Raw genomic sequence first — 11,628 nt, forward strand, 5'->3', positions numbered from 1 at the left:
CGAGGGAGACACGAGCAACTCAAACAAAACAATAACGAGGTAACAAGATGGGAAAGACAATAGACAGGAGAGAAGAGAGCACATGGCAACAGACAACACAAGCCATGTGCTCACCGAACACAGTCATCTGGTGGCCCTCCTGGACACACCCGCTGAAGACTGTGACAGAATCGGCCTAGAAACTTTTTATTTTCCATCAGTCTTAGTACACGGCGTAACTACAGAAGAGTCAAGTTTAAAAAGGAAAAATATAGATACTCTTTGGTCATTTGAGCGAGATGCTAACGGTCTAATCAGATTCAATGATCTATGCTAAGCTACAGCTAAAAGTGCTACCGCCAAACCCAGATATCGGCTGAATGGATTCGAAAACGGTTAAACTCAACTGTTTAACTCTAGGGGAGGTGGAAAATGAGCCTATTTTCAAAAATAGTGGAGTGTTCCTTTAAGAATCGATATAGTTTCGTAAAACTGAGAATCGATTATAATCGAGATATCGATATTTTTTACCCAGCCCTACTAAAGTGACGTGACATGTGACATGTGGCCAAGTATGGTGACCCATACTCGGAATTAGTGCTCTGCATTTACCCATCCAAAGTGCACACACACAGCAGTGAACACACACAAACCGTGAACACACACCCGGAGCAGTGGGCAGCCATTTATGCTGCGGCGCCCGGGGAGCAGTTGGGGGTTCGGTGCCTTGCTCAAGGGCACCTCAGTCGTGGTATTGAAGGTGGGAGAGAGCGCTGTACATTCACTCCCCCCCCTACAATTCCTGCCGGTACAAGACTCGAACCTACAACCTTTGGGTTATGAGTCCGACTCTCATAAGACCTTTGGGTTATGAGTCCGACTCTCTAACCATTAAGCCACGACTTCCCCTGTTTGAGCTAAATACACAAGGCTTACATTATCTACAAAAGTTTGAATGGCGTCTATAGGTTTTGGAGTTTTTTTTAGATGAATTAATTTGCATTAAAGTTAAGAAGATTAACAATAATAACAAAAACAATGCAGAACAAGAAGAGGAAGAACAACAACAAAAACAAAAGAAAAACAACAAAACAAAGACATAAACAAGATAAACAAGAAAAACACACACAGCAGTGAACACACACCCGGAGCAGTGGGCAGCCATTTATGCTGCGGCGCCCGGGGAGCAGTTGGGGGTTCGGTGCCTTGCTCAAGGGCACCTCAGTCGTGGTATTGAAGGTGGGAGAGAGCGCTGTACATTCACTCCCCCCCCTACAATTCCTGCCGGTACAAGACTCGAACCTACAACCTTTGGGTTATGAGTCCGACTCTCATAAGACCTTTGGGTTATGAGTCCGACTCTCTAACCATTAAGCCACGACTTCCCCTGTTTGAGCTAAATACACAAGGCTTACATTATCTACAAAAGTTTGAATGGCGTCTATAGGTTTTGGAGGTTTTTTTAGATGAATTAATTTGCATTAAAGTTAAGAAGAGGAAGAACAACAACAAAAACAAAAGAAAAACAACAAAACAAAGACATAAACAAGATAAACAAGAAAATTAACAATAAAATAAACAGAAAAAGAACAATAAGGACAAGATAAACAGAAGAAAAACAAGAATAAGATGAAGAGATAAAAAAATACATCAACCGGGACAAGATATGATTACAAGATAAATGGAAGAACAACAAAAACAACACAGCGGAGAAGAAAACAAAAGAACAAGGACAAAAGAACGAAGATGAAGAAGAAAAACACAAAAAAGAAGACAGGAAGACAAAGGATGAGGAAAAGAGGAAAGACAAATATGAAGGACAAGAACAAGAGGGACAAAAAAAAACCCAAGAAAAAAAGTCATGAAGAAGAAGATGAAGAACAACTAGCAAAGGACGACACTTAAGGAATATCAATAGTGCTGCCTTGTAATCACTGTAATTATTCTGATTCCTCCACAATGACTCAATTCAATACTGGATTTATTCTGAGCATTCCTTTTGTCAAGTTGCTCATGTCTCAGAAAGAAGTTTTGATGACATGAAAAGCATGATAAATGCCCAGCGGTACAGGACACAGAGTGCCATTAGCTTCAGCATCCTAAATGAAACCCTGGATCCATTAGGCTGCACTTCCTCAGAACAGGATATCAGTGAATTACACACTGACAGAACACTGCCTTTCCATTCATTTAGCAGTCAGCAGTGTGTGTATCGGAGAGATACTTTCTTTCTCTCTCACACACTCTCTCTGTGTTGGTTTTGTGTTGTGGCAGACCTCAGACTGTATGCACTGTGAAGAATGACACTGTGCTCGAACTTTAACTTCCATGAATGGGGTATACATTTTACTGTCTTCCATAATTCTCGAAGAAACCACAAGTGTGTTTCCTTAAAGAACTGCTAAAACGTGCACAATCAGAAAAAGGAATGAAAATTGATGACAAGCATTTTGGAGAGTTTTGATGTGGACCATTAGTTTGAGTGTGGCTGTTTCTTTTTGTCCTTTATTTTGGATGGTATCTGTATTCCTGGTACAGCATATCACTAGCAGACCCAAGATGAAAGCTTTGACTCCCAGGGAATGCATGCACTGATAAAATCCATAGCTTGAAAGGATTTTAAATCATTGTGGCAACAATATATGCCAACTATACACAAATGTTCAAAAGTTTGGGGTCAGCAAGATTTATTTATTTATTTATTTATTTTAGAAATTACTTTATCCAGCAAAGATGCATTAAAGTGACAGTAAAAGACATCTATAATGTTACAAAAGATTTCTATTTCAAATAAATTCTGTTCTTTTGAAATTTATATTCATCAAAGAATCCTGAAAAAAATAAAGATCCAGACTGCAAATCGATGCAAACATCTGGGCAAAAGTAAATTTATTCCAGCTTTTAGAATGATCTCTGAAAATCAAAAATGTTCCTAAATAAAAAAATCGTACCGACTATCAAACTTCTGAACAGTAGTATAGAAATGTAAACCTGTGAGGAGAAACCACTCACGCTTGTATCTGATAGATGTCCTCTGAGCGGCCCTCACGCAGCCTCAGCATCCAGGCGCCGGGGTTGGCCTTCAACTGGAAATAGCCCTGCACAATGCAGTAGGTTAGCTTTTGCTTTTATGTTCCACAGAAGAAAGTCAGTCATACAGGTTTGGAACAACATGAAGGTGAGTAAATGATGAGAGAATTCTCATCTTGGGTCCATGTAACTCTTATCAAACTAGGAAAATTCCTGTTACAATAAATACAACATGTATTTGGAAAACGCCAAGAAGAGGGAAAAAAACTCACTAGGTTAGCCATGACAATGGTGTCATGCATGAGAGGTTCCTGTCTCATGCCCAGTGTAAACTGAAGTCCTCTGGGAGGCTGACCTGTGGACAGGTCAAAACAGTGGCCCTCCAACAGCAGATACTCAAGCTCATACTCCGCATTGACTACACCGCTGACCTGACAATAATGTAGAAGACGACACATTTATCCATTCAAATCCAATCCTTGAGATTCTGGCTGACCAGGACAAATCGACTAGATACAAGTAACAAGTAAAGTTGGTCACACTTAAGTTTAAGGACCAATTCTGACTATTGCTTATTAGCATGCATATTACTAGCATATTGGCTATTTATTAGTACTTATAAAGCACATATTAATGCCTTATTCTGCATGACCATATTTTAGATCCCTTAATCCTATTCCCTACCTAAACTTAACTACCTTAACTAACTATTAATAAGCAGCAAATTAGGAGTTTATTGAGGTAAAAGTTGTAGTTAATAGATAATTGTGAGAATTGGTCCTCAAACTAAAGAGTGACTGTAAAGTTTATTAGTGAAACATGAACCAGACCATGAACTATGTATACATTTGAAAGCACTATTGCAGCAATTGTGCAGTCTAAACTACAAAAAGAGTTCATGTGTGCAATTCTTTGCTTTGGTAAATATATAAATACAGCATTTAGAGTTAGAATTCATACCTCTTGTAGGTGGATGTTATCTAGATCATATGGGCTCCTGACCGCCTCAACCATCCAGCTCTCTGGGGTGATCATATTAAGAGTGAGCAGAGGGGATTGTGGGATTTCAGTGAAGCGGGCCACAGGGCCGGGGGAAAGGGAGTTGTTGCCAAAGAACGAAACATCTGGCTCCAAAACATATCGATAAAAGCTGCCAGAAAGACAAAGGAACAATAAATGACATCAATCTTACAAACTAAACTGCCGGTCTGTTGTAATTTGGGAATAGCTAGAAATCCCATGACAAAATATTTTCAGTATACTTCTAATCTTGACTATAACTTTTTTTGGGGAATAAACCAAGTATGCTTAGTTATTTTTTACAGTAAAAAAAACCAAAAACTTATTTTTACATTTTATATTTATTACTGATTTTTCAGGAAAACGTTTTACATAATATTTAAGAAAGAGAGGGGAAAAATAAAGTAAAACAAAACAAAACAAAACAACAGAACAAAGGCTATACATATACATGAGGCAAGTATAGGTTAACAAATTTACAGCCATTAATTATTGTTTAAATTACAGTACTCAAACAATTTCTTCAAATATTAACTTTTTTATAGTTTCTTTCCTGCAGCATGAGATCACAACAATTTCTCTCATTGTTTCACAGCAGTTTCTATTAAATGCAGGGTGTCTTAAATCAGTGCAGATGTTTCTCACCACATATTTTTATACCTCAGCTAAGGGATAGTTCAAAGAAAATATAAAATTCAGAGATTGGTGGCAATCAAGCTTCAAAAAGGAGCTTCTAACCTGGTGCATCAGACCTTACAGGTAATTTGCAGATAAAAAAAAAAAAGTGATTTTTGCCCCATTCTGACTTCACATGAAACATTTTAACCTCTGAATATTTCTAAAAAACAAAACAAGGTGATATCTGCAGAACAGTACCAGCTGCTATGAGTGTGTGTGTGTGTGTGTGTACGCATGCGTGTCCCCCGACACTCTCAGAGCTTAAGTTTAATTAAGCTTTTGCTCTCACCTCTTCAGGGGCATCTCAGACAGCTTGGCTCGACAGTTCATGAACACCTGCACTTTCATATTGACCACTTGACCAAGCACCTGCAGCACACACACAGAGGAGACGGCCTGGTTATTACCCACTCACAAACAACAGGATTCAGGAGGGAAGGCTCCAGGTCACGCTCCATAGGACCACATACAGATGAGCCATGTTTTGAGATTAAGTTCTTCATTACTTCAGAGGACATTGTACTACATTTATTTAAAAAAATGTTCTTTAAGGATCTGCAGACCATAAAACGAATAAGAAGTTGGACATTAAGAATGACGTTAATGTGTTGGACTTAGGGTTTACTTGAAGAGATTTCTATAGCTCAAAGACTACAGCATACAGTAGCGCTAGCAACAACATGAGTTTGATTTAGGGAATGCATAAACTGATGCCATATATACTTTGAAAAATTTGCAAGTCGTTTTGCATAAAAGCATTTGCCAAATGTATAAATACAAATGCAAAATGTAAAGAGATGAATCAATCTGAAAATGGGCGGGGCTTAGGAACTTAATTGGCTTAGGTCAATTAATAAATAATGTTTTTTTTGACACATTGTCTCTCAGCTGAATCACAGCACAAACAAGGCCTGAGGAACAAGCTCTTAGACATGACCAAAGTTGTACGTACAACTAATAAAGGAGCCAACTTCTGTGCATCTCTGGTGAGAGGATCCACGATGGCAACCACATCATAAAACACCTCATCTTCCCGCTGTGCCAGCTGAAGAACGCTGTTAAAAGACACATCTGGTCAGCTTGATACACTGGCAGTGAAAGTGTTGCGTTAATGAGAAAAACTGAAGTAGAGGCTTTTAAGTAACTGAAAATGCAAATGGACTACTTCAGAGTCACAAGTAGCTGTGAATATGCATAAATAATGAGAGGAGCTAATCATAGCCATGGAAACCCGGTTGGGTGGCAGGGGTTTATGTTTGGATATGCAGCTGACTTACACTTTCGTTGAGGGAGCTGTCTGACCAATTTGGACAGACAACTTGTGATTTAGTTTCAGACCCATCCATGAATGGGTTAGAGTGATTCATTGAAAAGAACTGACTCAAAGGAACGATACATTCACAAAGCAGACATCATCATCACTGAGACACTTATGCAATCTTGTTATTTTCTATGGTTTGTGGTCATAAAAGCAAAGAGAGGGTCTAGTGAAATGTATTGGGGTGAAAGTATTTATTATCTTTTTAGAATACAGACACTCAATTTAAATACTGCAAGGAAAATCAAACCTGTGTTTGTCCTTCAGAAATTTGACAACTTTTCTGGCCTCTCCTTTAGGTGACGAAGTGAGGAGAGCGTCTACTTTCATGATTAAATCACTGGCCCTGTGAACAGTAATAACAGGTTTCAGTTTTCCTCTCACAAACAAATACTTTTACATCTACACTCATATTGGTTTGGGGTGACAAGCAAAAACAAGGCATACTTTTGGGCATTCAAGTTCATCTGCTTGATCTTGGATTTAATCTTTTCTGCTGAAGTGCGAAGTGTGATCTTCTCTAGCAGATGGAAATCTTCCACATTGAACTCTTCTTCTTCATCCAAAAGGCTCAGGATCTAGTGAAGACATTAACCTCACTGTTAGTCAGAAGTGAAGTTCGGGGCATGTCACAGGATGAACTTCAATCTGCATCAACCATCAACACCACGGGATTAAAGTGTCAATGCATGTGTGCTTACCACTGTACAGAGGCTCAAACTTTTGCACCCAGAACCCTTCAAACCCCCTATATCCACAAGATGGAGACAGTCATTTATATGCATGTCCCTGGCTTTTCCATTTTTAATGGTAATCAAAGCGAGGCCGACTGCCAGACTGTCCCTCTGGCTTTTAATATCAACGTGTTTTTTTTTTTAACCCTGAATGTACTCAAATTTTTTTTTAAAATGCAGACTATGAACCAGTTTTGCATTTCTTGCTAATTTTGTTTTGCATCTTCTTGTTTACATTCGGCTAGCGGACCATGCACATTTGCAGAGCAACACTGTTACTTTACCCTTTTACAGTTTAGAGCCAATTAGACTGTAGCTAAAAGAAATGAATTACAAATACCTCTTATGCCTCAAAAGTGAATATAAATAAATATTTAAATATAACAATCATATTTTTTTTAAATAATATATTATTTTAGATAAATGTACTGTATATAATAAATATTAAAATATGGGCAAAATAATAGACATTTCCTATATAGTCACAATGATTTTGTAACTGATATAAAAACAAATTGAAAATAATATATATACAATAATAAATGTTATATAAATATAACAAAAATGTTTAAATATATTTTAGCCCTGTTTTATAATATATAATAATTATCTTATAAAACCAAAGAAATGACCAAATTAAAGTCCCCATGAAATCAAAATTAAAGTTTTTTGGGTGTTAGTATCAATATGTTAGTCTAAAGGCCCATTCACACCAAGCACGATAACTATAAAGATAACGATAAAGATATAGTTCTAAAAATCGTTCTCAATATTAAAGAATAGCAGAGTCCACACTACAACTATAACGATAACGATACAGAGGAACGATATCGCTGTGATCACTTTCAAACCGATTTTTTTTCCAGCTGATGAACGATAAAACACTGACAGCCAATCAGAATCCATCCTGCTGTAACAAGCTCAAGAATTTAAAGCGGCAGACGCGCGTGCGCTTAGAATAAACAGATGATATCGTTCGCTGGTGTGGACGCTAATATCATTATCGTTATAGTTATCGTTCTTGGTGTGAACGGGGCTTTAAGGTTATCTACAAGGCAGTGTGCTCTAAAACAGTGGCAAAATTCGCATTTAGAAGATACAAGCATTCAAAGCTTGCAGCTCCTCACTTCCACCAAAACGGCTCAATTTGACGTCACATCGTACTTCAGCAGCTTCTCATCAAACTTTCTGTCCAATCAAATGCTCTCTAGAATCCGAAGCCCCGCCCCCTACACTATAAAAATGACGCTGAAGCCGTGGCTGAAATTGGTCACTTGTCCACAGAATTAGAATTTTCTGTAGAGTGAATGGCACGTAGTGCACTATATAGGGGACAGCGAGCGATTCAAACAGTGTAAATATGCTTTCCATTGAGGAAAAAAAGAAGTCTGGTTACGCTAACCACCGCACCGTACACACTCTGTTCCGGTCCAGAGACACGATAAGCACGGAGCGGATCACATGCGCGAGTTGGCGCAGACCACAAAATGCATCGGAGCTATTTGAATTCTACACAGAATGCTATATTTTATAGCAATATGGATGAGATTGTGGCTGGCATACCCTGTCAAATGCGGCTTTATGGAGCTCAACGGCTCTAGCCCAAGCTGTGATATAAACAAAAGCTATTGGCTATTTTTAAAAGGGGCGGGGCTGCTTGATATGTCCCGCCCTGTCTTCCTGTTTCAGTTAAAATGACGTCAACACAGAGTAACGCTGCGTGTTTCTAAGCATTTCAGGGGACCTTTAAGCAACCATAGCTTTTTTAGGATGAAAATATATTCTGGAGATCATTTTGGTGTGTTGGAGAATGATGGGACATGTCACTGCTGTTTCAGGCTGTAGCCCATTTTGTGCTTGTCTGTCAACAAAGACTGCTGAAAAAGCACAGCGTTATGACAGTTTGGCAGCTCCATATGACCTGTAAACCCTGCAACAGAGGATGCTGAGTGGACGCTGGTGAATTAACGCCAGACTTCATCTCACCTCTTCTCTCCTCTCCTCACAGGTTAAGACAGGCCAAGCAAGCCGCTTAATACGGAGTCAACTAAATGAGCGTCCCATCTGAGGGACCAACTGGTGAGATCTTAGAGTTCAGACTATCTATCACCCAGATCAGCGGTCCGTACGGTAGGTCATTAGGTTAGAAATGATTTCATAACTCCCATGGAAATTTTCTTTAGTTGTCAAAAGGAGGAGGGGTTGTTTGTGAATCTCACCCTGCCGTTGCTGACTACAGCTCTCTGTCCAGCTTTCAGCTTCAGAACTTCCTTACAGTACTTCTGCTGGCTGTGCAGGAAGTCCAACTCCATCGTGTTGAACTTCTTCTCAAAGGCATCATGGTCCATACCCTACAGATTTCAAAAACATATTTAACACTTAAATACCTGAAAAAGGTGACAAAAACATTAGTAATGGGAAGAAAAAATCAGCAGCTATTACTCCAGTCTTCGATGTCATATGATCTTTCAGAAATCATTGTAATATGCTGATTTGGTGCACAAGAAACATTTCTTATTATTATAAATTTTGAAACGGATGTATGCATATATGTATATACATACTATATGTATGTGTATGTGTGTATATATATATATGTATATGTATATATTTTGAATCTTAACTGCCACTGAAAGAAGGATAATTATTTTCAGAATAATAATTTTTCTGAATACATTTCTTAATTCACACTATAGATATAGGGGGTGAAATCTTGTGTGACCTCAGGTTTGGACTCATTTGAACTAAGTCTTTTGACTAACTCATTTGAACTAAAATGTGGAAAGAACAAATCGATCGGCTCATTAGTGTGTTTTTCGATTACACTGCAATGAGGAAATAGTTATTGACAACTAACCTAAAAAGGGGGCGTATTTGTGCAAGTGCAGTCATTAGAGCATATTGAGAGAAACATTAAATTGGCTAGACCTATGAAAAATGTGTTGCCATTGGTGACCGTGTGTTACGCTAATCAATCATTAAACATTTTCATTTATCAGACTTGTAATGAAAAAATGGCTTCAGTGCCGAAAACAAATCTTGGGTGTATGAGCTGCAAGGAGTCAGATTATTAGTGTTTCCAGCATTTTTTTGTCCCTTATGAAAAGGAACGAAATGCTTATGTCAGCACAACACCTCTTCCCTGCCATTCAATAATCGAGCCATTACAGGTCCCAGACACAAGCTCTCAGGGAACCAAGAATCTCTCTCTCCAACCATTTTCAACTAATAAAACTCAGGAATGAGTGGATGGAATTGGATGGAACACTTTCTCTTATCTTATATGTTATGATGGAAATAAATAGAAGGAGCAGGATATAGATAGAAGAAGGAGCCTAGATTCCAATTGCGGTTGTACGAGGTACAGGGCAGCCATTCCCAGAAATGTGTTTGTCTGTAAGTCTGAGTAAATTACATGTGGTTAAGTGGTTTTCACTGGATGTGGCGATGGGGTGAAGGCACACCATGGAAAAGAAGAGAGGCCCTGCTTGTGTCATTTTGTGGTGATGACAGGAGGAAACTATGAAAGTTGTATTTGATGTTGTGCTTTGGAAGACACACGCCTTCTAAATGTTAGTGGGCAGACTGCAAGTGGGAGAACACAAGCTACTATATTTTAAGAAAACACATTAAATGCAACTAATACGCCATAAAAAGCAGTGCATTACAATGATTTTAACATAATTAAAGGGTGGTGAAACTACGTAAAAGACCAGTTTATATTACAGCTAATGATGCACCATATATCTGTATCATATTGGTTACTGCATATATATGGACAGTTACATTTTAAAAAAACTAATAATTTGATAACACTGTTAAAAGTAATCTTTTCAAAATTAATATACATCTTTTATTCTGTACATTATAAGGTGGTGATGTCTGCATTCACCTGTAGTACTTGTAACAATGTAGAACTGTAATATTTAATAGAATTGTAAAATGTTTAATAGCTTTTCCATATTGTCCAGACATTTAATATCAGCGCATCCCTAATCATAGTTGTATAAATGTTCTTGCTCCAAAATCTTGTTGGATCTTGAGGTCATTAATCTGTATCAATTTAATTATATAATAATCTTACAACCATAAACAGCCAACAAGGAATTAACAATCTGTATTTCTGTAATATTCTTTCTGGTCTGTCAAATCAGTCACAGACTGACAGGAGAGGAAGAAGACACATTTCCAGCAACTTAACTCAAGTGACATTAATAAAAATAAATAAAAAAAGAGACAGAACAGGTGTGTTAAGATTAATCCAAGTCAAAATGCTCTACACATAATTCCACATTACCCATACACAGTATTTCACACTTCACTGACCTGTTGAAGTAAGTGCTTAATCTTGGTGCCTTGTTTGAGGAGCTCAACATTTTCTTCTTTGAGGAGTTTTAGGGTGAAGTCAAATGTGTTCTTGCTGCTTTGGGTGAGGAGAGAAGCCCAGATGGCTCGGTACAGACCGCTGTTGTCCTCCGTGGGCTTTCCACTGGGGTTATTGATCGCCCCGACACGACAGCTGGAGCTGCTGGATTTCTGTAAACAAACACTGTGGATCAGAGACTCTCTCAAAAAGGAGACCACAGCAAACCAGTAACATTAACTATGTGATTATGAATGTCTTAAATTATTTGGGTCAGTTTACTTAAAATAAAACCCTGATCATCAAATAGAGATTTTGGGAGGAAGAATTGTGATATTAGTAATGTTACTTGTATGTTAAACAGCTAATCATTAAAAAAAACACAACAACAACAGATTTGTGAAATCACCGAATCATTTAGGTGCTAAACTAGATCAATATCTGGGTTTTGTTACAATATTAAATATTCATAATTATGGTTTTATATATATATATATATATATATA

At 38.0% G+C, this 11,628-nt stretch overlaps 1 protein-coding gene across 1 annotated transcript in view; it reads right to left on the reverse strand.

Moving 5' to 3' along the window:
- Positions 1–11,628, reverse strand: part of LOC107600415 (UDP-glucose:glycoprotein glucosyltransferase 2-like) — a 39,792-nt gene that overhangs the window by 10,594 nt on the left and 17,570 nt on the right. The window contains exons 22-30 of the mRNA XM_016292310.1: positions 11,086–11,295; positions 8,979–9,110; positions 6,473–6,603; positions 6,276–6,371; positions 5,660–5,762; positions 4,997–5,076; positions 3,970–4,159; positions 3,282–3,440; positions 2,992–3,077 (exon numbers count right to left, since the gene is read on the reverse strand). Coding sequence (XP_016147796.1) covers positions 2,992–3,077; positions 3,282–3,440; positions 3,970–4,159; positions 4,997–5,076; positions 5,660–5,762; positions 6,276–6,371; positions 6,473–6,603; positions 8,979–9,110; positions 11,086–11,295 — 1,187 coding nt within the window. The remainder of the gene's footprint in view (positions 1–2,991; positions 3,078–3,281; positions 3,441–3,969; positions 4,160–4,996; positions 5,077–5,659; positions 5,763–6,275; positions 6,372–6,472; positions 6,604–8,978; positions 9,111–11,085; positions 11,296–11,628) is intronic.

This window comes from Sinocyclocheilus grahami, unplaced genomic scaffold (assembly GCF_001515645.1).
Source record: "Sinocyclocheilus grahami isolate Dianchi unplaced genomic scaffold, SAMN03320097.WGS_v1.1 scaffold283.1, whole genome shotgun sequence".
Taxonomy (NCBI): Eukaryota; Metazoa; Chordata; class Actinopteri; order Cypriniformes; family Cyprinidae; genus Sinocyclocheilus; species Sinocyclocheilus grahami.